At 45.1% G+C, this 26,936-nt stretch overlaps 1 protein-coding gene across 1 annotated transcript in view; it reads right to left on the minus strand.

The window, feature by feature from the left end:
• The window catches only part of C2_1H5orf34 (chromosome 2_1 C5orf34 homolog), a 447,867-nt gene extending 421,222 nt beyond the window's left edge, over window positions 1-26,645 (minus strand). The window contains exons 1-2 of the mRNA XM_078675037.1: window positions 26,521-26,645; window positions 25,776-26,010 (exon numbers count right to left, since the gene is read on the minus strand). Of these exons, the coding sequence (XP_078531163.1) occupies window positions 25,776-25,970 (195 nt within the window). The 5' untranslated portion in view covers window positions 25,971-26,010; window positions 26,521-26,645. The remainder of the gene's footprint in view (window positions 1-25,775; window positions 26,011-26,520) is intronic.
• Window positions 26,646-26,936: the final 291 nt, after the last annotated feature.

Consider the following 26,936-nt stretch of genomic DNA (forward strand, 5'->3'; position numbering starts at 1 on the left):
GGTGCTCATTTTATTGACTTCAAAATTAAAACGTGGAAGATAAGAACCCTCATGTCGTATTCAAATCTTTGCTGCTGTGCACTAACCCACTGATATTACTGGTGTTGTAGCTTGAAATTTGAGGTAGTGTAGGCAGTGCAAGCATCTTAATTATTGATGGTAGTAGTAGCAGTTTGCTGTTGTTTTTTATACAGTGAGTCAGCCCTGGGGTAGCTAGCATGGTCATGGACACTATTATGCGAGAATCTGCTTTGAATGTAATTTATCCTCAAAATAGGGCGAGGAGAGGACTGTGCCTTAAAGAGCATCTTTAATGAAAGAAACAAGTCCTCTTGGGAGGAACAGGCTGGTGTTGTGGATGGAAGTTTGCGGGGCACTCCGAAGGAATGGGCAGACATTCCTGTCACTGGAATGTTCTTGGGAGGGATATTATTAATGTAACATAAGAACATACCTGTGTCTAGCACAGGATCGCCAGACTTGAGGTACTTGCGAATATTCTCGCTTTTAGCATGTCCCTGCGAGAGGCACCTGTTCAAGAAACGCAGGCTCACTGGCCATGGAATGAGGTTATACAAAGCATAATATATAGGTCGATAGTACAACTTGCCTCTAGGAAAACTGAGATCTTTTATTCAATCATTACACAAGAGATTAATGTGCATCGGGCATTATCAGTCACAACATTTCGGGTAAAACTACTTTGGCACTGAATGCCTTTGTTTGTATTTTAACATTTTAGGAAATATAAACATCTTAGGTGCCTTAAAAAATCTTTGTGTTCTTGTTTTTCATCAAGTTTCATCTCTCACTGTTAGCCCTATGGTTGTTAGGCTTTCTTTTCCCGAGTTTTCTTGTCATTGAATATGCGAATTCACCATTCATCAGCCAATTATCTTGCTCTGTCTAGTGCCAAGAAACGGCTATCTAATTAGATACAGTTGACTCATCAGTGGGCTTCTGTTTCTGTCAAAGATCATTTTGTTAATTTTATTTATTTATTTATTTAGAAAGTTTTATATAGCGCGAACAAGATCTTTGCAGATAACAGAGCGCTTTACAAAGGCAAGTGGAAGGGTAGGGAAACGAGGGAGCATAGTAGGAAGGAAGGTCATCAAGTCAATGTAAATAGTACAAATATTACAAATATGAGGTAGCATGGACAATCAGGTAGTTCAATAATACAAGTAAAACACATGTGTATAGGAATCAGACAGGTAATACTGATCGACGCAAAGTAAATCAAACGTAGTAGTTCAAGTGTATTTAGCCATGAGGATAGTTTTAACTTCTTTCTTAAAAAGAAGAGTGGAGGAGATGAGTCTGGTTTCAGGAGGGAGTGAGTTCCAGATCCTGGGCGCCATTCCTGAGAAGGAGCGTTTGTAAGTTTTTTCCTTCCGGAATCTTCGAGGCTTCAGCAGAAGATTGTTTGTACTTCTGGTGGTTCTGGCCCCGCCGGAAATTGTCAACTTCTGCGTGAGGTAGCCGGTGATTTCAGGTGTATAGCCTTGTGTGTCATGCAGGCAATTTTCAGCTGTATTCTGGCTTCAAAAGGCAGCCAGTTCAGGGATTTAAAGTCAGGGGAGATATGAGAATGTTTTTTAGATCCAGTGATGAGTCTTGCTGCCGCGTTTAGTGAAGCTCTTAGGGGTGCAGTTGTAGTTAGGGGGAGGCCGCAGAGGGCCACGCTGCCGTAGTCTATACGAGGGATGACTACTGCTTGTACTGCAGTTTGGAAGTCTTTGGCTGGGAGGAAGGGTTTAAGTTTCCTCAAGGTATTTATTTGGAAGTTCGCCCCCTTGGTTGCCTTGCTGATATGCTGCTGCATGTTGAGGTTGGTGTCAAGTGTTATGCCTAAAGATTTTGCTGAATCCACGATGGTCGGTTGGACATTGAGTGCAGTTAGGTGCTTAAGCCATGTTTGTGTGGTAGATATTTTCGTGGGTGGTGAGATCAGGAGGAACTCAGTTTTCATGGCATTGAGTTTGAGGTGGTTATCGGCCAGCCAAGATTGGGTGCTTCTGATCGTTGAGTTCAGACGCATAATGTCTTTGGGGGATTGTAGCTTGAGATATAGTTGAGTGTCATCGGCGTACATGTGAAAGTGTACATTGGATGCTTGTAACAGGGTGGTGAGAGGTTCCATAACTAGGTTGAATAAAGTAGGGGATAGGCATGAACCTTGGGGGACACCTAACGAAACAGGTACTGGAGAGGACATCAAGTTTTTGCTCTTGAATTTTTGAGACCGGTTGTGTAGAAAGGAAGTGAACCACTGGAGAACAGTCCCAGAGAGACCCATTCTTGTGTTTAAGAGTTCGAGTAAGTTCTCATGTTTCACAGTGTCGAATGCTGAAGAGAGGTCAAGAAGGATGAGGAGGCAGGTATCATTTTGATCTAAAATTTGGAGGGCGTCGTCAATTATGTGAGTCATAGCGGTTTCAGTGCTGTGCCCTGCTCGGAAGCCTGATTGATGAGGGTTGAGGAGATCAAACTGTTCTATGTGCTTTGTCAGTTGAAGTTGGACGCATTTTTCCAACAGTTTGGCGAGAGTGGGAATGTTGGTAATCGGACGGTAGTTGTTTAGATCAGTGGGGTCGGCTGTTGGTTTCTTCAGTAAAGGTGTAACTTGTCCAACTTTGAGGGAGTCAGGGATGGTTCCTTGTTGAAGTGAGCTATTGATAATTTTAGTCCAGAGTGGGAGGAGCAAAGGGGTGAAGTCTTTTACGGCGTTAGCAGGAAGAGGGTCAGTGAGGTGATTGGATGGTTTCAGGGTGCTGAGTATTCTGTCAATTTCATCTTCAGAGTAGGTGCCAAAGGATGACCATGTTGCATTGTTTTTTAGTTCATTGGGTGTTATGCAGTGGGGTTTTGAGTAAAGGCTTGCGTCAATGAGGAGATCGCTCCTTATGTTGTCAGTTTTTTGGTTAAAGAAGGCAGAGAAATCTTCACAGGAAGGAGCAATGCCCATAATGTCAACAGCTAGGGGTTGTTCCTTAGATTGTGATCGGATTAGCTCGAACAGTTTACTTGGACGGTTTTTTGCTTGGTCGAGCTGGAGTCTGAAGAACTCTGATTTTGAGCGTTTTATTTTCCTGAAGTATGAGTTTCTCTTTTTCCTCAGAATTTTTAAAATGCAGTGTCGAGGGAACAGATCTCCAGGTGCGCTCTGCCATTCGCATAGCCCGTCTGTCTTCATTGAGGCTCCCGTTGTACCAGGGGTTGGAGATCTTGGTGGAGACTCTTTTCAGTTGCATCGGTGCAGCCTCATTGATTATTGAGGCCATGGTGTTGAGATAGTGGTCAGTTAAGTACTGAACGTCAGTAACGTCAGTAGGGGGTGAGTAGGAGATTGCAGCTGTTAAGGGGTAGAGAGTTTGGATTGAGTTTCCTCAGGTCTCTTTTCCAAACTTTGGGCTTGGAGTATTGGATCGGGATACGTTTAACTTTTTCCTTGATGAAGAATGTGACAATATGGTGGTCTGACCAGTCACAAGGTTGGATTGAATCCAGTTGAATAGTGCCTTCTTTGGAGATGACAAGGTCGAGGATAGAGCCTTTGTCATGTGTCGGGCTGTTGCAGATTTGTGTAAGGTCAGAAGCGTTAAGGAAATTTTTGAGGCTATTAACCACTGCGTCACTGCAGTCATTCCAGTGAAGATTGTAATCGCCAAGGTAGATTTGTGTGTTTTGCCGTCCTGAATTGATTGACATTGTGTCCATGAGTTGTTGGGAGAAGATGAGGTTGTCCCCAGGAGGGTGGTATATGATGTGTAGTGAACATACAGGTTTGTTTTCACTGATGACATCAAGGCAGAAGTATTCACAGGAGGTAAGAGAAGGGGCGGTGACTTTATTAATTGAGAGGTTGTTCTTGTAAATGCATGCGATTCCGCCGCCTGTCTTGTTGGACCTGTCAAGTCTAATGATGCAGTAGTTGGGGGGGGGGGGACTAGGATATCCATGATAGGAGTGGAGGATTCAGTTAGCCATGTTTCAGTTAGGATGGCTAAGTCAATGGCTGTTCATAAATTGCAATCCTAATATAGCAGAGAGGGTAGACTCAATTTTATGCTTTATTAGTTCAAACGTGCGTGAGGAAGCTTCTCTGAATGGAGTTGAACGTGTGATTTCATTTTGAAATATGTGGCAGTGGGATTGAGACATGTAATCATGTCATGTAACAGAACTATTTGTTTGAAACATGACAGCCAGATTCTCCATCCAATCTTATGGACGTGTGTGCTGCCGCCTTCCCTGCACCGGATCGGGATGCCCGAAAAAGACCAGGATGATCGCTGATACAAGTGAGTCCGGCAGGTGCATTGAGGCAGCCTTGGCTACCCGAGACTGATTGCACCCTGATGGACCAGGGGAGAGAAACCCCCCCCAAAAAAATGTGTACCCCTACAATATTGTTCCCTCATAACTTTAATAGAATTAATTGTGTGAAGCATATAAACTAATCAACAAAATGTACCTTTATTTCGACACTACACGTGGGAAAACTAACTGCTATTTGCAAAATCTAATATCTTGACAAATTATGAGTCAAACGAATATAGAACTGTGATAACGAAGATATAAAAGAGTGAACGCATGTATTTGTGCTTATCGTAAAATTGTATTGTGGCAAAAGAATGCAGATGGTAAGTAAAATTGCGTACATGTTGCTTTGCTAGGTAACACCTAACATGGGTAATTAGAATGGCGGGAGGTAAACAGAAGGGCTTATTTACTATATCCAATTTCTGTTGTGATTGTTTTCATATTAGTTCCCATTATGGCCTGATCAGCCTAGTCTGAAAAGTGACTGTTTAAACACGATGGTGGAAATTAAATTAAAGATGGCCCCCACGCATGGGGGCGCTAGAGGGGGCAAGGCAAGATGGCCGCTCTGTAGAGCAGCTCCGCCGGCCAAGCCCACAATCCTGCAATTATCCTGAATCATCCGCCTCATACCACAATTCCCTCGACGGCATCACAACGGGAATAGCGGGCAGCGCAGACTTCAAGGAATTACAGACGGCAGGGTCGATCCTGTGGCGTGTAACACTGCCCTGTGGGAGTAGGCCGGCCCCGGCCCTCTGGTCACACGGCCCACCGGTACGGGAGTGCGGGGAGCTGAGTGACTTCTCACCGCTTGTGGGCCGGGCCCGGGTCCCTGCGAGGCGGTTGGTGATTTTTGCTGAGGGGCGAGCTGACTGCTGTCTGGTAGGTGCGCTGCGGCCCTGAAACTCGCGGAGAGCCTGGAATCGCTGCCTGGGGCGACTACCTAGCGGTGTCTGTGTACGGGATGCGGCACCATTTGCTGAGGGGATCGGGCTGTCTGCTGTGCTGACTTCTACTACTCTACCTGCTAATATTGCGGATGTCATGTGCTGCAGAGCGCTGGTGCTTCTGAACTGCTGAGGGTCATCTGCAAAATATCTTTGAGGTGGGGGCTTGTGAGGTGCTGCACCGCTGCGGGGTTCGATTGCTCCTTTTCTCTCCATCTAAACACTGAGACTGAAGGTACTGTAAAGCGCGGCCTTCATTGTGATCTGGTGTGCTCGTCTGCTGTCTCCAACTGTTGACACTGCCGCACGCAAGGCAGACATGCTTGTTTGACGCCGCCTGGTTGATTGCTGCAGTCTCTCCCACATTGTGCTGCTGAGCCCACTTCTGAATCTAACGCAGGAATTACACGGTTTTAAGCTTCGCTGGTTTTGTTGTGGCTATCTCTACTGAGCTGACACCTTAAATTGGAAGTGGCTTGGGAAAGGGATATTGATTGAGGGTGTACTGGAGACCCTCTGGCATGCCCGCTCTGGTGTTGTAAGATTGGCAACCTTACCCTATCAACATCACATTGGACATTTGTATCACACTGCCCGATGTAGAGAGCCTCAACTTTGGTATTTTTTGTCCAGGCCTTGCTCCGACCATTTCTTTACACTGAGCCAATATCATTAGCAAATCTGAGCGCGGCCAGCCGAGACTAACCTTTGAGCCATGAAAAAACAGCCGGGCCTTTCAGCATGCGGCCTCTGACTTTGGCGGACGCTCCTGCTGATCATCTCACGAATATTGATAAAACTCACTTAGCGGTCCAGGCTAGTCTCCAGTCCATTGATGGTAAGATAGACCAACTTAATTTGCGAATCGACCACATGTCCGCGAAACTGGATAAAAATGCGCAGCATCTGGGAGAGGCAGAGACCCGCATATCGGACGCGGAGGATGGACTGCAGCGAGTTACCACCAAAGCGGCGTCTATGGAGAAGGTGCTGGCAGTCATACAGGCCCGTAAGGAGGACTTGGAAGCCAGATCATGTCGCAATAATGTGCGCATTACGGGCCTGCCGGAGTCCATGAACACGGGGTGGTTAGAAACGTACGTAGAAAATCTTTTGTGTGAGATCTTTGGTGCGCAGCAGCTGTCGCAGGTGCTGATAGTAGAGCGAGCTCATTGATCTCTGGCTGTCCGCCCGCCTCCAGGTGTCCCCCCCGCCCAATCATCGCCCGCCTTCTAAACTATAGAGACCACGACACTGTGCTCAGGCTGGCGCGCGAGAAGAGCTCCATCATTCATCAAGGGAACAATCTGGCATTCTACCCTGACTTCACGGTAGCAGTTTAAGAGGCTCGGAGAGAATATCAGCCTGTAAAAAAGCTTCTCATTGCAGCAAAAATACTGTATGCCATGCTTTATCCTGCACGGTTGCCAATAGAAGGAAATGGGAAGCACAAAATGTTCACCTGCCCGAAATCAGTAATGACTTATGTTAAGAACTGTACCCGACGTAGTAGCTCCCCAAAGACTGGAGCAGGCCTGATAATGGAGAGGTTAGTGAATTGACAGACTAGGGTTGAAGTACAATGTCCACACAGGCCTTTAATGTTAGTGGGTTACTAATTGAAATGTATTGTTATCATGGGTCTATCGTTCCTGAATGGAAAAGTCTCTGCTAACTGCTGTTGGGAAATTATTGACAGGTGATGCACTAAATGATGACTGGATGTTTTTTTCATGATGGCTTGGCCACCTCCGGTTTATCCACCAGGAGGAATATTGTGCTCAGGCGCCCCCCTTACGGGTGATCCCCACACCTGGATTCTCCCTTGGTTTGACACTAGGGAACTGTTTTTGGAGTTTTGTGAAGGCTTGGGCATGTTGGGGTCGCTGAAGTGGGAGGGGGGCCTTGGGGGGGTGGCGGGCTATGGTGGGGACTGTTCACGTGACTGATTTTGATTTTCTACTCACCAGAAAAGGCATGATTCTACATCTCAACAATTGCAACAATACCTGCTTCCATGTGACAATGTTTTTTTTTGTTATATTCGAAAATGTGCACTTCAAAGTTGATTTGCTGTGTATGTTCGTAACAATGTCATGTCAATATCCTGTATAACGTGGAATGTAGGAGGGCTTAACTCACCGAAAAAGATTCGTCAAGTACTGGCGCATTTGGATCGCCACGGCATTGGCATTATCCTTATACAGGAAACGCACTTGATGCAGAGAACGGATGGGCTTGTAGGATGTTCTTGAGCTGAATATCGCATTGCATCTTCATATTCATCATATGGCGTGGTGTCATTACCCTGGTTAAAAAAGATCTTGGATTCATTGCTCTTTAAACCCATAAAGATGCAGAAGGGCGATATGCTATTTTACAGGGCAAATTGATGGGCATGCATGTCACTATATTTAACACGTTCGGTCCTAATACTGATGACCCTATATTGTATGAGAAAATTCTGGCTGTTCATCGGACGCTTCAGGATGCTATAATACTGTGGGGTGGAGATCTGAACACGCACTTAAATCTAGTGGCAAAGAGGAACACTCCCCAAAGGCAGCGCAAGCAATTAAAGATGGAATGGCGGACCTGGAGTTGCTAGATGTATAGCGCCATAGATACCCTAATAAGTTGGAAGGCACACATATTTCCACTGTACATGGCAGCTGGTCCCGACTTGACTATTGAGCGAGGAAGCAGCGAGCTGAGTGGTGGAAATGGATAGCCTGCCACATACGTTGTCGGATCACTGTCTGGTTCGCCTGGTTCTCTATATCACACAGGCTGTCCCTAGGGCTTTCGCGTGGCGCTTTAGACCTGAGGCATTGTTGGTCACAGTTAACACAGAAACAATCAGGGAGGCCATAACTCAATATTTTGCGCACAACAAGGGATCTGTGGATAGTGCTGGGACACTTTGGGAGGGGTTTAAGGCCACTATTTGGGGTGTCTGTATCAGCACGACGGCTGGAATACTAAAAGATTTGAGAACAAGACTGTCTAACTTAGAGACTACCCTAAAAAAACTTGAAACGGATTACGAAACGGGACCTTGCGATTTCGACCTCGATTAAGGAGGCTGTCCTTGAACATGCGACCCTAGCAGAGGAAGAAATGAGATATATATCTAAGCAGCATAGAGCACGCGCATACGGCGAGGGCGGCAGGCCGGGACATCATTTAGCAAATAAAATCAAACACCGTCTGGAGAGGGAGATTAGTACTAAAATTACTGATGAGGAGGGCCACGACTATTATAGTGTACCAGATATAGCAATTCAAATTATGCACTTCTATGAGTTTGTACACCTAGCAGTGGGAGACTGAAGTTACGGAACTTGATGAGTACCTTTCGCAGATTGCCATTGCATGGCTATCTAATGGGTAGAGGGACTACCTAAATCAGCCAATTACGGAAGAAGACATTACCCAATAGAAAGGCACCGGGCCCCGACGGCTTCTCTTGTGAATTTTACAAGGCTTATGCGGAGTAAATTGACCCATACTTATTAGAAGTATGTGCTGAAGCGTATGACAAAGGTAAGCTACCGCCATCACTCCGCGAAGCACTCATCATCACAATAATTAAGAAAGATAAATCCCCCACTAGCTGTGACTCTTACAGGCTTCTGTCCCTTATCAATATAGATGTAAAAATTTTGGCAAAGATTTTGGCTAATCGACTTCAGCCATTCATGCAAAATCTGGTCTTACCTGACCAGTCTGGCTTTATTCCGGAGCGCTCTACATCCCACAATCTATGGACGCTAGTTGCCACACGTCACACTCTTAACCCAGAATTACTGGCGGCGGCGGTCATGCTCGATGCCGCAAAGGCATTTGATTCGATAGAATGGGGATATTTGTTTTATGTGCTACAGTGGATGGGATTTTCGCCACTCTTTATTAACTGGATACGCCTATTATACACTGGGCCAATGGCGCAGGTACGGGTGGAAGGTTACACATCAGAATTGATACCAATCACCAGGGGGACTCGACAGGGGTGCCCGCTGTCACCACTGTTGTTTGCTCCGACAATGGAGCCTCTAGCCTGTCTAATTAGACAATCTCACAAGCGCGCAGCTCTCAATTTTGTTCACAGGCCTGTCATCATCTCTCTTTACGCAGATGATATGCTGCTGTTTATACAGGAGCCTCACACTTATTTAGCACCAGTCCTACGGGAATATATCCGTTTCGCCCGTTTCTCTGGCCTACATATTAATTGGTCTAAGTCTGTGGTAATGTCACTGATGGAGAGCACTATCCCGCACAACCTTGAATTTCCACTCATATGGGCCACGGACTTGGTAAAATATTTAGGGATTTGGATCCACCATAACACTGAGGTTGTGGTTCGCGTGAACTACGGCACTGCCATAGTGGAGTTGGAACAGGTAGATAGATGGGTAAAACTTCCGCTCTCACTCGTAGATAGCATTGCATTAATAAAAATGGTGGTAATGCCAAAAATGTTATATATTACTTCAGTAACATACCAGTTTAACTTACACAACAATGTTTTAGAACTCTACGCACTCTGCTGCTTTGCCTAATATAGGGTGGTCAACAAGCGCGGGTGAGCTGGAAACCCCTCACATTGGACTACAAGCACGGAGGTTTCAGCATACCTGATTTTTATATGTAACTATCTCTGTGCGCACGCACAATATGCACATTTCTGGTTCGCCCCTCATGCCTTCGTCCCTCATGTGGCTGTGTAACACTGGGATGCCCACCCTGTCCCATTGAGTTCTTTATTAACTCACGCCAATAGGCATACAACCCGCAATACTTGCAACACTGTTAACTCCTTGATCGCTGCTTGGCAGACATTAAGTCGAGAGGCAGGAAAATTACCATTATACTCACTGCTTTTACCAATAGCATACCAATCTAACATATCAGTAACGCACGAACAGGGAGCGCGGAATACACTTGCGCAGGTGGGTATTGCTAAGACTTTTTACACAAAAAAGATATCAAGGGTCTATTGTGATAGACCCTTGATATCTTTTTTGTGTAAAAAGTCTGTTGAGTTGGGGGACAAGATATAAGCTGGTCTATAAACATAAATTCCCCTTGGACCCTGTTCTAAGTTTGTTGTTTGATATGGGTATTGCTAAGATGCAGGATCGGTTTCCGAATGGCACTTTTCTGACAGACACGGACATGGATTACATTCAGAATAAGACACCACTTTTTGTGTTCTATATGCACAGGTTTAAAAATAACGCTGCAGATTCACTATCCTACATTTCCTGTAGAACCGCAGGAGGCATTGGTGCTGCGCACACTTCCTTTAGCCCCCACTCGTCACAAGCTAGTTACCAAGCTATATTGCGCTGCGCAGGAAGACAGACTTCTCACAAGTGACAAGAGCTTTGGCGCCTTCAATAAATACCTTGACCCACCACTTACACGGCGAGAATGGGAGATCTACTGCCAACTCACTAGCAACATAACATCTAATGGGAACTTACTAATTATACATTTTAAATATCTGCACCAAGTGTATTATACTCCACATAAACGTTTTAAATATGGGCTTCGGGACACAGATGCCTGTAGAAGATTTCTGGCACTTGGCTTGGACGTGTGGACAAGTGTTGTCATATTGGGCAGCTGTGATTAATACTCTAACACAGATTACTGGTACTCCATTGCAGTGCTCTCCACAGATATGCTTGGGTTTCGTTCCATTTCTGAAAGGTGCAGTGGGAAGGCAAGTAAGAGTAGCATTGCTTGTAGCCAAGCAACAAGTGGCGATGGTGTGTGATAGCAAACTAAGCCCCAAGGTGGAACAGTGTCTAAAAGATCTGTGCCTCTGTAGAGAAAATGTTGTACTATACGCGGAGGATTTACCTTCAACGTCCAGGCCTAGGGATATTTGGGAGCTCCTATTATTGTATTTGCGCACTGTAGATCAACCCAACTCACCTGAAGCGGTTACTATATAAACAAATAGTTCACATGCTGTGTGTAGTAATGCCAATTTATGTAAGCTTATTCTTTTATTCCCTTATGTTTATTTCAGAAATAGTCATGTGCCATTTTGGTTAGACTGTTTTATCTGATTAGAGACTATCTAGATGAGAATGTAATGTACGAAGATGTACTTTTGATACTTTATACATTTTGTTTTCTTTGACTATTCTGTTATGTCATTGTATGATGTATAAGGTATTCTGAAAATCAATCAAAAAATTAAAAAAGATGGCCCCCACGCATGCGTAGAAAGAGAGGTTCTTCAGTTACGAGAGTATGGCCAATGCCCGGAGCAAGAGATGTCAAGGCCAGCCTGGCCAGCAAACGGGAGTTGTGCCAAAGTTGCCTGCATTAAAAACCTGGGAAAGAATTGACATTGAAACCTGAAGGCAAGGAACAGTAACAAGATGCTAAACAAGTACAAATGTGAACATTTGATGAAGTAATTAGAAACTGTGGTATGAATTTGCACTTTTACGAACTGGTTTGAGCAAGGAGGACATGGTGTGATCATCGCCACCCCTCCAATGGACCAATTAGAAAGGAGTGTAGCCCCTAAAAGTTTCAATTTTGGGTTTAGATAGTTAGAGAAAGGGTATAAAATAGTTTGTATAAATGATCTCGGTGTGGCCGTCGGTTGGGACAATTTTTCTACGGTGCAAGAGACTGACATTTTTTGGACTTTGAACTTTGATGGGGAAAAGAAACGAGATCGGTCGCTGAGATTCTATGTCGGGAGGAAGACATTGAGGACGTTAGAAAGCCAGTCAGCTTGGGAACCTATTCTATGTTCTGCGGTTTCTATCAACGCCCTATTGCCAAGGGATAATGAGTACTTTTCATTTTCTTTGCTTGAAATATATTGAATAGTGCTTAGAACGTGCTTCTTTAATAAATTCTTCGCAATACAAAATTCTCTCTTAATAAATCTAGATCAAATTCTATAAAATATAAACTAGAGTGTGTTTATTAAAGGACAAAGTCGTGACAATTGGATGTTAAAAGTTATAAGAATATTGTGATTGAGCGCCACAACCTTAACTACTAGCGCTGCCATCATCCCCAGCTCCTGCACCATGTCGAGGCAACTCTAAAAAAATTAATAGTGGCACACCTTATCAAATGGATACATTACGTGAAAGCTGCACAGTGTAACATGAATTGACTAACCTGCTTCAAAGAAACTAATACACCAAGCTATTTCTAAATCAACTGGTGTGCCAATTGTGAGTGTCATCCGTGGTAATTTCATTTGTTAATCCGAAATCAAATAAACTCAGGCTCCCATCGCTCTGAAAACGGTGCACACTGTCAAAACAGGAAAGCCAGAATAGAAGACAAATGTTATGTTATGTTAAGTGCTCTTATAACGCGCAACTGCTACTCCAAGGAGTGTCCCAGAACGAATCCAAGAGGAGTCCCTGAACTACACCTCCCTCAATTACGGAAACAGATAGGTTTTTAAAAGTTTCTTGAAGGCTAACGGATCATGAGTATTGCGCAGAGAGAACGGTAGGGCATTCCAAGCCTGGGCAGCCTTAACAGCCAGGGAGCAACCACCCATCTTATGCCGGATAAAGCGGGCACCCTGGCCTGAAGGAGGGCTGAAGAGCGAGATGGTCTTAGCGGGACATAGAATGAGAACTGCTTCTGTAGGCCGTCCTGAGACCATAGAGGGCACAATGCGCAATAACAAGGGATTTGAATTTAACCCGGTCCACCAAGGGAAGCCAGTGGAGAGCGTGGAGATGTTCCCTCACGTGGCACGTCTTAGCGATTCCCAAGAGAATCCTGGCGACCGCATTCTGAATGACCTAGAGTCTATTCAAAGAATATCCAGGGATGCCTAGGTACAACGCGTTAGCCTAGTCCAATCGGGAGAGGATCAAGACGCGGATGGCCGTCTCTTTGGCCGGCCTAGGGAGGAGAGATAAAAAGCTCCTTAATGTTTTAAGAAGGCATAAGCAGCTGCCTGACAGATTTTTTACCTGAACGGAAAAGGAGAGGTTATCCTCAAACCACACTCCTAGGTTTTTCGTGGATATGCCCTTAGAGGTAGGTAGGGGGAACCCAAGAGGCAAGATCGAGTCTCTGAAGCCAGGGGGGAATTTGCCGTAGAGAAGGATCTCTGACTTGTCTTCATTACAATTTGAGTTGGGCCGACACAAGCCACTCGAAGACCGAAGACAAGCAATGCTGAACAAAGGATACAGAGTCCTCATCTTTTCCCCAGGTAAAGAGAAGCTAGGTTTCATCGGCGTAGGCTATCACTTTAGCCTCCAACCCCTCAGCTAGATAGACCAGAGAAGTGACGTAGATGTTAAGAAGGGGGCTAATGGAAGACCCCTGTGGGACCAGAGTGGTGACCGGCATCGGTGTTGAGGCGGCCCGTGGCAGCCAGACCTGTTGGGCCCACCCCTCAAGAAAGGACCTGAGCCAGACCCAGGCAGTGCCTGAGACACCTATCTCAGAGAGACGGGTGAGCAGCACGCAGTGTGGTACCGGGTCAAATGCCACCGATAGGTCAAACATCACCAGTGCTGCTCTCCCTCCCGGCGTCTAAGCATTTGCGGATGGCTTCGGATATTTCCACCAGCGCTGACTCGGTGCTGCAAGAGGAGCGGAACCCGGACTGTGCTGAATGCAGAACATCAGACCCCTCAACAAATTCTGTAAGTTGTTTGGTCACCAAGACGTTTGCTAAACTGGGAAGGAGGGAGGTAGGGCGATAATTCCCAGGTATCAGGGGATCAAGAGTGGGCTTCTTCAAGAGGGGAATGGTTTTAACCTGTTTCCAGGCCTCCGGTACCCGTGCCTCACGGAGGGAGGCGTTTATATTCAGATTGACTACTGGGTTGATGATCTCTGCGACTGCGGCAAGTAGTCTCGCCATACAGGGCTCCGTGGGCAAGCCAGATTTTAAGCCCTTCAGGATTTTAAGAGAGCTAAACAAATCAACAGATAAAAAGGCCAGCAGTGAGAGCCTGGGGGCAACAGGCGAGATGGCAATAGGCGCAGCGACAGGCGAGGGTCCGGAGCCGGAGATGAAGGTAGCCTGAATCATGTGAATTTTATCCCTATAAAAATTGAAATAAGGTTTTAGCGCCATCTCCTGGCCCTTTTTTATACATCTGCCAGATAAATAATTCTCAAGTAAGTTACAAAACGTTAAATGGGATAAAGCCACCTTCTTGCCTCCTTTTTATTCATCTGCCAGATAAATAATTCTCAACTAAGTTACACAAAGTTAAATGAGATAAAGACACCTTCTTGCATCCTACTCATACATCTGCCATACAAAATATTCTCAAAGAAGCAACATGAAGTCAAATGTGATAGAGAGAATGTATCTTGTTTTAACTAAACACTCTTGTTATTGACCAGATCAATATCAACTCCTATCTCGGAGTCACATAGAACCGGACTTCTCAATCGCTAACCATGTGCCCGCCAAAACCCCACCTCCCTACCCCCCCTTAACTCGACACTCAGGCGTTACGGATCCAACTCTTGGTCCATAATCTACCCAGACAATCTGTCCAGCTATGCAAAAGAAGAACTTCAAACACAGAACCATAAAACAGCAGCCAGAAATACTCATAGTAGACAACTACCACACCATGACTAACGGCAAGACGAAAACTGACTTTGTCTTCTACACCAAACGTCCGACAAAGTGTAAAAACACCTTCTATCTTCACTTCCTATTCACCAAGTCTGTCAATATTGCCTATGGTTAAAAAATCTCCACGATCATCTCTCCTACCTTTAAAGGGGAACTCACCATTTCCATCTTCAGAACAGGAAACACTCTCATACAGGCCACGGACCCGCACCTCACCACCTTTCACTTCCAGACACTAAACTCCTCTTTTACTCAACAGAACCATCAAACCCATCCTCCTCTATCACCCTCCACCCTGACAAACGTCCCAGAACAGTGCCAGCCGTCCTGCCCTGCCGATCCACTCTGCAACGCACTAACCTCCATCCTGACAAATGCCCCAGAACACAGCCGATCGCCCTGTCCTTCTGACTCATTCTATGACTCATGGACATCCTCCTTCACTCATTACTACCTCACTACCCCCATCATCACACTGCGCCGACAAACACCCACTATCATGACATCCACTAATCCCACCAGGACCAGCAAACGCACAGCTAACAAACACCACAAGGCTGATCTGGAACCAGACAGATCAGACACAAACTGCAGTCTCCCCACTATGGTACTCACTATAGCCACACCCCTCTCGACCTCAGGTGACCCGACTCTACCCTCACGACCTATCTCCAACACTGCCCTATTCCATCTGCCATATACATCCCCAGGCCCAACGTCACCGACTATCCCTCGGACACTGACCTCCCTCAAAGCATTGCTCCCTCTCCTTCCTCTGACCCAAGACCACATGCCCAACCCACCCCCAACACCATTGCCAATCCCCTGGACTCAGACCCCCTCCAGACCATTGCTCACCCTCCTCCCTTCGACCCAAGTCCCACAACACCTCCACCTTACCTCAAGACTGGAAACATCAATGACCCAACTCAACACGCTCACCCTATCCCTACGCCCACCCCCAATGATACCGTTCTATCCCAGATCCCAGTACTCTCTCTTTCTACAGACTCTAGTCATACACTGCCCCCTCCGAAAACTAGTAACTCTTTTAACGCCCTTTCCCAACAACTGACCAGACTGGAACAAAAGATTGACGCCCTAGCGGCCGACATCCTACATCTACAACTAGATCGGCCCAACCTGTTTAAGCCACCTTGTTCATGCTCTCGGGGTAGTTGCACACCTTCTCCCCACACAGCCATTTCCATGGCCCCACCTGACCCCTCCAATGGCCCTCCATTCAATTGGGGAGGCAGGCTCATCGACCTAATCAAGCTCTCTGCACCCTTTCAATAATGGCAACAGAGGAAATTAACAACTCTCACCTCACAACAAACCAGAATATAGCTCCTGTCGCAATCCCAGTCATTGTTGGCACAAACAGAACGCCTAGAACAGTCCACTCGGCCAGACCCCTAGTGCAATACACTTCTATCCTTACAGCACACCCCAACATTATAACGTCCTGCCCTCTATCCTGCATACTCTTCAACTGCAGTACAGCAGTACAACACGCCACAGACATTGCCGAAGTTACACTTAGGGAAGAAATAGACATTGCATTTCTCACAGAAACCTGGCTCAACGACCACTCTAACCCCATTCTTGACCTACTCTCCCCTCCTGGTTACAACGTCATTAGACAGGAGAGACTGCTCAAAACAGGTGGAGAACTAGCAATCGTCCACAAAGAAGGTATTCAGATCAGCGCATTAAAACCTGCGGAATACCTGACCCTGGAGTACCTTGGTGTCGAACTTGCAGGCAAAGGCACCACGCCCATCAAATTTCACACCAACTACCATCCCCCTGGGAAGCACGCCCTCTTCGCTGAAGAACTAACCGACCTAATAACACGCTTCTCCCGAACACACATGAAATACGTGTTCCTGGGTGACTTCAATATCCACTGGAACAACACAGAAGACACCATTGCCCAGAACCTCTCCAACCTGCTTGAAATAACCAACCTAAAATAACTGTGCAACGAACCAACACACATCAAAGGAGCAACTCTGGACGCGATCTTCACCAGAAATGAACTAGTCTCTCTGAGATCAATCTTGCCCATTGACTGGTCTGACCACCTCCTCATTTTGCTTAATATCAACTCATCTGTCAGACACCAACCAATACAATCTGACAAACCCAAACACTGGATCAGGAACATCAATAAAGTCCCTATCCCCGAACTTGAATCCAAGATACATGCCCATCTCCAGTCCCAGCCTGCCACTATTTCGGCCGATGACCTTACAGCCCCCTTTAACTCAGCAATCACGGAGGTGCTGGATCAAGTAGCGCCACTCAAAATTAAACAATTGAGATCTATCAAATCTAAATTATGGTTCAATGTGCATCAGGCTGTGTCCCAGACTCCCTTCAATTATGACAAATCACACCCATACTCAAAAAACCAGGAGCCAACCCTAATGATTTCAACAATCTCAGACCTATCTCCAACCTCCTGTTCCTAGCCAAAACCTTGGAGCAGTGCATACTCCAACAACTGAACAAACATATTGATGATTTCAACCTCCTTGACACCTTTCAACCGGGATTCAGGAAAGGGTGTAGCACTGAAACAGCCATGCTCAATATTTCAGACAATATCCACAGACCCTTAGATGAAGGTGAAGCCTGTCTTCTCATCCTCATTGACCTATCTGCAGCTTTCGACACAATTAATCACCCAGCTTTACTTGAGACTCTGAAGGGCCATTCTGGCATTGATGGCATGGTACTAAAATGGTTTGCTTCCTACCTCCAGCACCAGTCGCAACAAATTAAAATCAACTCCTGTCTCTCTAAGCCAACACGAGTCACACTTGGGGTCCCTCAAGGCTCGATCCTCTCTCCTGCTCTCTTCAATGTCTTCATGGAACCCCTGACAATCATTCTGAAAGAAGCAGGAGTTAAATATCATCTATATGCAGACAACACTCAACTCTACTACAAAATCAAATCACCTAGCGACATCCAACACCTCAATGTCACACTAACCAAGATCCAATCCTGGTTTAACATAAACCACTTAAAGTTGAACCCGGACAAAACGGAATTAATACTGTTCGCTACAAAAAGTAACCACCTTCCTATCCATGACTGGCTCAAGAACCTGGATGCCCTAAACTGCTCCCTCGCTATAACCGACTCGGTTAAGTCACTAGGCTTTACCTTGGACAAGTACTTATCGATGAAGGACCACATCAAAAATTCTGCAAAAAGTGTGCTGTATTCACTAAAACACCTGAAGAAAAAGAAACCTTTCATTCCCCAGGATGATTTCAAGATTGTTGTTCAATCCTTAGTCCTATCCATACTGGACTACGGGAACGCTATCCTTACAGTGACGCCAAAGGCTCACCTAGTCCCATTAAAGTCAGTCCTTAACATGGCTGCTTGACTCATAACGGGGGTTAGAAGTTTTGATCACATCACACCATCCCTCCACTCCCTCAACTGGCTACCCATTGAAGGCAGATGTATCTAAAGATTTGCCTGCATCAAACACAAAACCCTCCACTCACATTCCCCCAACTACCTAAACAGCAAACTGGTCAAAGCTGGAAGATCCAGATCCCTGAGAAGCTCCACTCACTTCTTCTCATCCCTCTAAAATTTAAAAAAGTCAACCACTCAGTCCCAATCCTTTTCTGCTAAGGTACCCAGGATATGGAACTCACTCCCGACTGACCTCAGATGCAACCCCTCCTTCCCGTGCTTCAAAAGTGACCTGAAACTCCTTCTCCCCAAGAAATACTTCACGCTCAAAGTTAAAGAATCAAGTCTCCAATAACCTAGTTGACTCCCTGCTCATTTGTCAATCTGGGCTAAGTGGAGTTTCGACTGCTTTAACCTCAGGAGCTCCCCACCTAACCTTCACTGTATGCTTAATTATAATTTATTTATTTTCATTTTAGGAGTTTTATATAGCGATTGCTGGACCCGAGGGTATCAGAGCGCTTTACAACATGTACAGTTATGTGCAGATATATAATACAGATATTATGATAGACCATGGAGGATCGAGCAGAGTATAGCTCAGATATGGGAGCGAGCGAGCATGAAGCGGGTAGTGCGTCGATCCTTCAGAACGAGCGTCTAATCGAATTCTATGTTTAACCAGGACGGGAGACTGAGAGGTTTTCTGGGTCCACGTCCAAATCCACAGTCAAGAGAATACAGAAAGATGGAAAACCGTGGAAGGAGCTTCCTTGGATCTTATGGTTTCGCTCGAGAACGATCTAGGAAGAGGACTTTGAGAAGGTTCTTGAATTTAGGGAATGAGGGGATCGTGCTGATGTGGGGGGATGGAGTTCCAGATTTTTGGGGCGTTTCCAGTAAAAGATTTAGCTGCGGTATTTTGCTTGCGAGCTTTCAGAGGGATGAGCAATAGAGTGTTGGAGCTCCTGAGGTTCCTGGACTGACAGGCTCTTTTGAGTATGGCGGCTAAGTATTCCGGTTTGCCTGTGTGTAGGGCTTTATGCGTGAGGCAAGCTGTTCTAAACCTGGCTCGAAGTTCAATTCGGAGCCATTTAAGTTCCCTGAGTGCAGGAGAGATGTGGTCGAATTTCTTAGTTCCTGTGACCATTCTTGCTGCAGCATTGAAGGTTGTTTTAAGGGGTGCTAGGTGAGATTTTGCTGTTCCGGTCAGGGCTGCGATCCCATAGTCGATTCTGGAGAGCACCAGTGCTTGCGGTGGCTTGTTGGAGATCTTTAGGGAGAAGGAAGGGTTTTATTTTATATAGTAATTTCAGGTTGAAAAAAGCACTTTTGGCGGATGTAGTAATGTGTTTTTTCAAGTTCAGCTTCGGGTCTAGGGTAAAACCTAGAGATTTTACCGAGTCCGCTGGGGTGAGGGTACCATTGAGGGCATCAATGGCTTTCAGTCATTCTTCAATTTGGGGATTTTCGTCTCTGTTGGAGATGAGGAGTAATTCAGTTTTCTCTTGATTGAGTTTCAGGTGGTTGATTGTGAGCCAGTGTTGAACCTCTTTGAGCATGGCATTTAATCTCTGGATGTCGTCGATGGAGGTGAATTCCAGATAAAGCTGCGTATCGTCCGCATATAGGTGGAAAGGGATGTTAGAGTTCCTGAGCAGTGTGGTAAGGGGTTCCCATGTAGATGTTGAAAAGCTGAAGGGAGAGCACTGACCCTTGGGGGACAGCTCTATTGACTGGTTGGAGGTCGGACTCAAAGTTTTTGATTTTTATTCTTTGTGAGCGGTTGTGAAGAAAAGAGGAGAACCAGCGGAGGACTGTCTCTTCAAGACCAGCTCTTTCTTGGAGGACCTTGAGGAGCAGAGAGTGCTCTACTGTATCGAACGCGGCCGATAATTCTAGTAGGATGAGAAGGCAGCATTTATCCGAATCCAGTGACCTGTGATGATCGTCTAGGACATTGATGATTGCAGTTTCGGTACTACAGCCTTTTCTGAAGCTCGATTGATGGGGATCTAGGAGATTGATGTTATCCATGTGTTGGGTCAGCTGAGGGAGTACACATTTTTCCAGTATTTTGGACAGAAGGGGTAAGTTCGATACAGGTCTAAAGTTGTTCATATCCTCTGTGTCCAGTCCTGGTTTTTTCAGTAGTGGCGTGACTTGGCCTACTTTGAGGCAGTCTGGTACAATTCCGGAGCCCAGAGAGCTGTTAATCATCGTGCACCATATCGGGGCTAGGGTGAGCTTCGGGTGCTTTGCCAAACGCGGGGGCATCTGGTCTTGAGCATGGGATGAGGGATTAGCAGTGGAGATTAGATTGACTGTCTCTGCTTCCTGAATAGGGATGAAGGAGGGGCAGTGTTTTTGGGGGGTTCACGGAGGCACCACCCTTAGTTTCGCACGCCTTGATTTCGGTTGGGGGGGAGAGATTTGAGCCAAGTGAGAGGTCGATCCTGGCGATTTTGTCGTTGAAAAAGACGGCAAAGTGGTCGCATTGTTCTTTGGATGCCAATATTGAATTAGTCGTAGGCTTGGATGTTTGATTCCTGATGATATTGAAGTGTTCTTTGGGACAGTTTGTTGCGGTGTTTAGAGCAGAACAGAAGAAAGCTGTCTTTTTATTCTTAATGTGCTTTTTGTAGTTCCTGCGGGCTTTATTAAGTTGATCACAATGGAGGTTGGAGGGATTGTTCCTACAGATTCTGAGGCTCTGCGCAACCTTCTTTCTTCATTGATGTCAGTGGAGAACCATGATCTGGAAGGGATGAGCTTGTTTTTTTTTTATTTCAGGGGGGCAAGGTGGTCCAGGGCGAGCGTCAGATTGACGTTGTAGAGAGAGGTAAGTTCAGTAATTAAGAGGTGATCAGTCGAGGTGGGGAGGAGTGAGCTTATTCTTTCTTCTAGGTCAGGCCGAGGGATCTAAGCTGTGTTCCTGACCCATTTGGGGGGGTCCTGCTGGGGGGGTTGAGTTTAGACCTTTTGGTTGATGTGGAAGAGAATGATGTGGTGGTCTGACCAGTCTACGGGAATGATGTGGTCAATGGAGATTGCGTTGTTTTCTGTAATGATTGCGTCCAGGATTGCTCCTCTATGGTGTGTTTCTTCTAAGCAAGGTTGGGTCAGATTATTTTCCAGCAGTCGGCTATTTAAAGATTGAATGACCGGGTTTTGAGTTTCATTCCATCTAAGATTGAGGTCGCCAAGAATTATGTTGTTAGAGTTGCAGTGGGCAATCAGGTCGGAAAGGTGTTCCTGAATTTGTTGGAGTTGCCTGGAGGGTGGTATAGGAGTTACAGAGTAATGGCCTGTTAGCGCATGTCTTGATGTTGACTGAGAGGCATTCAAAGGAGCTATACAAGCAAGAGGTGTTGCTTATATCCTCATGCACCCTTATGTCCTGCTATTCAATGTATGCCTAATTATAATGTTTAGCTTATATCTTTATACATCCCTATGTCCTGCTATGTAATGCACCTATGTATGTAAAGCGCTCCGATACCCCCGGGTCTAGCTAGCGCTATATAAAACCTATAAAAAAAGAAAAATAATAATCCCAATGGTATAACTGACACTTTATTATCTTTCATCAGGATTACCCATTGTGATACCACAAAACATCTTTTGATGGCATAAAACCTGAACACAGTTTAAAAAAATAAAATCGCTATTGTGGGTCTCCGACGGCACAGGCATTGACGATACAGCCCTGGAACCCCTCAACTTTACATAATTAATTACTGTATATTTGATAAAGCAGTAGTGTAGTCTTTTCTTGCCCTCCCTCAGGATCTGCTTTTCTTCCTCCCCTTCGCACCTCACTCCTTGCCTTCTCTCCATTCGTCCTTCACTTTCTGCCCTACGTCCAAGTTTCCTGTTAATCGCTGCCTCCCCTCATTAACTGCATTTCATTTTTCACCTTCCCATCTTTTCCCTTCCACTCTCCTGTCGTGCTCCCCAATGTCTGCTCTTCTTCCCTTTCCCCTCTTTCCACTTTTCATTCTCATCATGTTCCACTCAATCTTGCACTCCCAATCTCTGCTTTCCCTGACTTCTCTTCAGGTACTTAATCTTCAGTATCTATCTTTTCTTTCAGACCTCTCCTCTTTCCTCACTTTCCCTTTTATGTTTTTCCTTCTTGTTCATATCTTTATATCCTCTCCATGAATCTGTGTTTGATTTCAGGGTCATAATTTTAAATCTTGGTGTGACCACTCGTTCTTTTATCTTTCTGAGGTCGATAAAATGAGTGCCATTAAGCTGGATAACAACATTTAAATTCAGTGTCAAGGACCCACTGGTGAATATGTGCTTTACAAAAAAACATGGTGTGTTAAGGGCACAGAAATGTATTTTAATCTTTTGTTTTCTAATTTCTTTGCAATTTTACACTGTCATTATTCCCGCGGTCCCTTCTTGACCAAGAACCTTTCATACTCGCATTAATTGTTTGCCTTTCCTTTTTAAGTTGAGCCTGTAACAGCGCGCATGCGGTTTTCTGGTGAAGACTTCATGTAAGGGCTTTCGAAAATAAACCTAAGAATTGCACACGCTTGTGCGTGTGCTTTTTGTTTTGGCCCACGCTATTGGCTTTTGCGTGCGTCTTTTTAACAAAGACAGCAGGCAATTGGCCAAAAGCGGGCGCATTGCTCCGCCCATGGCCTATTGGTGGCAGTTACTCGCACGGCCGCCATGTGGTTTTAATTATCGTGCCAAGACACGGGCGCGATAATTGAAACCAGATGTCTCGCTGTGGCGCGCACGCGGACCACTCGTGGGCTTGTTTTCCACGGCCTTGAATCAACTACCAGCTGCACAATGAGAAAAATATGTGTGTGGCGACCTTCGACCGAACCCTGTGCTGAAGGGAAAAGAGCGGAGCCAACTGTCACTTCAGAGAGTCTAGTAACGGTGTCTGTGAAGACCGAGCCAATGGGGGAGCCAAAGCCGTTCCACTCCGGGAAGATTAATTTGCTGTTCAACAACTAAAGGAAACTCAATTCAGCAGCGTACTTGAGTCCCGGGCAAAATGAGAACTTTACTATATGCCCAGGTGACTGTTTTTCAAGCAGAATTCTCACGGTCTTCCTTAGGAGAAGCCTGCATTCTTTGCAGTAATAATACACTCAGGCCCTCAGATTGCGTGACTGTTCATTCCGGCGCGGCATTAACCAGTGTTATAGGCCTCAGTGGAATTGTGATGGTGGTAACATACAGCAGGGTGGTGTTTATTGGGCGCGGTATTCCTCCACTATTTCAAGATACTCATTTTAAGAATGGGGATAAGGTTGTGTTTCTTTACTCGAGCTGGGAATGATGCTTTTTCTATCTGAAATATAATTTATCAACAGCAAAATTCATTCTTGGGGTCATTTTTTTAAAATTAAAGATCATTGCGTTTTTCCCTGTTGTACTGTACATTGCATGTCAGATGCCAGGACATAGTCAATCAAGGGGCAATCTTTTTATCAAGGCCCACAGGAAAAGAGCATAGCCCTTCGTAGAGATCGCAGTGGAGAACTACGTTTCCCAGTGTGCACAGGCGGCACCATTTGAGTGACACATTTCACCTCACCAAAGTGTGACAAGGGCTAATATGAGCTGTGTAGACAAGAATGTGTGCAATGTCCCATTTATTTCCTCTCGCCACTCATGAGTAATTTTTATCTATTTTAAAGATGTTTTTATCTATGACAGATTTGATTCATGAATTGATTTTTGTTAAAGAATGTTGCGTTTTATTGTTTTTTTATTCTATTATTATGCTCCTCACGTGTAGAGTTCCATCAGGGACACCCACGAGGCGCAGCAGGGACACACACCAGGCACAGAGTACAGTCTCGGCCGAAGTTCACGTGCGACCTGGGGCCTGTTTATTTAGGCCCTCGGACCGAGCCTGGTCACGAAGGGTGGTGCAAATGCTACAGTGTAGGGTACTGGCTGTGTGGCCCTCTACACCCCTCCTTTCTTTTAGAAGCAAAGTTAGCAGGAGAGGAAAATGAACAAGCATTTGCAATGCAATTGGTCTCGCATTTACGTGAGTTTAAGCTATTGGCATTGTAAATGACAAAGCCTTTTATTTGTTTTAAAAACAAAAATAAAAGGCATTGTTATTTGCAATGTCAATAGCTCAAACTCGCGTAAATGCGAGACCTATTGCATTGCAAATGCATGTTCTCTTACTCAGCACCTCCAGCCATGCCACCTTTCCTTTTTCCATACTTGCTTCCTTCCTCCCTTGGTACGTTTCTTCTTTCTTCCTCCTTTCATTCCTTACTTTCTTTTTTCCTGCTTTGACCATTCTTTCTTTAATTTCTTTCTTGCTTATCCTCAAACCTTCAGTCTCATTTTCTTCCTCCTGTCCTTTCTTCTTTCGATTCATCCATCACATATTGTTCACTTCCTTTCTCCCTCTATCACTTCATTTTTCTTATTTCCTCCTTTCTTCCATTACTCATTTATTTCCTCACTACAATACTCCCTTTCCTGCATTTGTTGCGGCCTTCTTTAATGTATTATTTCCTTCAAACCTTTCTTTTAACCGCATGCGTGCGGCCGTTTTTCCCGCGGAATGCGCCATTTTTCGATTTACCGCGTTATATGACGAGCTCAGCTCGTCATCAGCACACGGTAGGTAACGCTGATGAAGAGCTGAGCTCGTCATCAGCATGGAAGGGGTTAAACAGCACAGTACAAGCACATTCTCTTTACTTTGCAAATCTGCCTCAAGTCCTCAAATGACCTTTCCTACAGCTGCATTTTGAGATTTACACACATTTTCTAATTTGAGTTCACTTTTAAGTTATTGTCATAGTATTCCCTTATGTTATATTATGTTTTGTTATATTGATTTGTATAGCGCACTAATCACCTGAGAGGGTATCCAGGTGCTTGGGCAGGTGTGTTAGTGTGAGGTCCCAGAGGTGTTTATGTAAAGAGACAGGTCTTCAGCTTCTTGCGGAACTCAAGAAGTGAGGAGGTGGCTCTGATGTGTGGAGGCATGAGGATGTGGGTAAAGCCAATAAAGGAAGTGGGTGGAGCCACTGGAGGAAGTGGCGGAGCCAGGACGTGGGTGTGGCCTCCCCCCAAAAAAATGCAAGCACCTGCACTTAATATTTTACAAATTAAGCACTGGCATGCGTGGACTCAGTCTTGCACAGTTTTTATGTTTATGTTGTCCAAAAATTAACAGTTTTACTGAGAAAGTATGAACCATACGACAAAACAATGGACTGCTGCAGCCCCGAGTAATTACCAGTAGCTGACATTTATTCAAGCTTTCCATTCATCACATTTTTCCATACTTCAGTGTGCAAAAAAGTAGCCAAGCGCTCTAAAAATGTAGATCTACTGCACACGCAAACAGGAACAAACTTTGCTCTATTCACACTCTACAAATTACTTTGGAATCTACCTTTTCCACTTACCCTGTAACTGCTAACGGCAAACTGTGTCCTTTGACGAATTCTTTCAGGCTGCTGTAAGGGATGTGCTGAAGCAGGAAGAGATTTTTCAAACAAAAATTCACAACCACACGGCGACAGCTGCAAGTGAGAACCATCAGAATACTGCACTTCTACCGAATCATCCTCATAGAGGACAAACAGACTTTCAGGATACATCGCAGAACATTCAGATCGGCAGTCTGAGATAGGAAAAAAGCTGAAATACACACGAACCCTTATTAAGAATGCAATTACGGCACCTTTTACAGTTGTTCATATGTCATTGAACGCAATGTTTCTTCTCGGGTTAGCCCATTTTTTACAAACATTTTATTTTCATAAGTTGGCACCTGGATACCAAAATAAATACATTTGAAAAATACGTTTCCCCGTGGTATTCAACCTAATGGACATATGCAGTACATCAACGCATCAGTGTTTCAATAAATGTAAACTGTGTGGCAGTAACTAGGTTAGGCAATAAGGCTAAAATTAAGTGTTCTGATTTACGCAACTTCAACCACTAGACTTTATGAGCTGTCCTTTTCACTTCTCATCAGAGCATCAAGCGTGATGGGAGGGGCGCTACCTGATAACATGGAAACGAGTTACTGCCATAAACATATATCACAGAAGATGCCATGGGTGAGCATTATCTGCCAGCTGTCCTGGGCATCCTTGTAGGATGCGCCACCTCGGGTTCCTGTCACTTGGTATCCTTTCTTACCTCCTGTTGTACAGCTCCACAGTCGCCCGCAGATGTCAATAGCAGAGTAGCTGTTCAAGCCTCCCGCCCTCGGAAGGAACCAGAAAGACGGACGATAAACTGTAGACTGTCTTTCCTGCACGGAAGCGGCCATCTTACAGAGGTACGGGTCTATAAATTGTACTAGAAATTATTAAAAGAGATACTCAATTCGTACGTTTTAAGTTTTCCATCTTGATTTTTAAAATCTTTTCTTTCAAAACCAAAACGCTGAAAACGTTCATAGGCATATTTCAACGCACAACAATGTTGGTGTGATAAAAAACAACTGTATAGAGCTTTCGTAACCTTTTGCTCGGAAAACAGAACGTTATACATAACTGCTTCATAAATACTATTCACTACTGAATAAGGCATGCATTCTTCGCTGCGTCCCT

Source organism: Lissotriton helveticus, chromosome 2_1 (assembly GCF_964261635.1).
Source record: "Lissotriton helveticus chromosome 2_1, aLisHel1.1, whole genome shotgun sequence".
In the NCBI taxonomy this organism is placed as follows: Eukaryota; Metazoa; Chordata; class Amphibia; order Caudata; family Salamandridae; genus Lissotriton; species Lissotriton helveticus.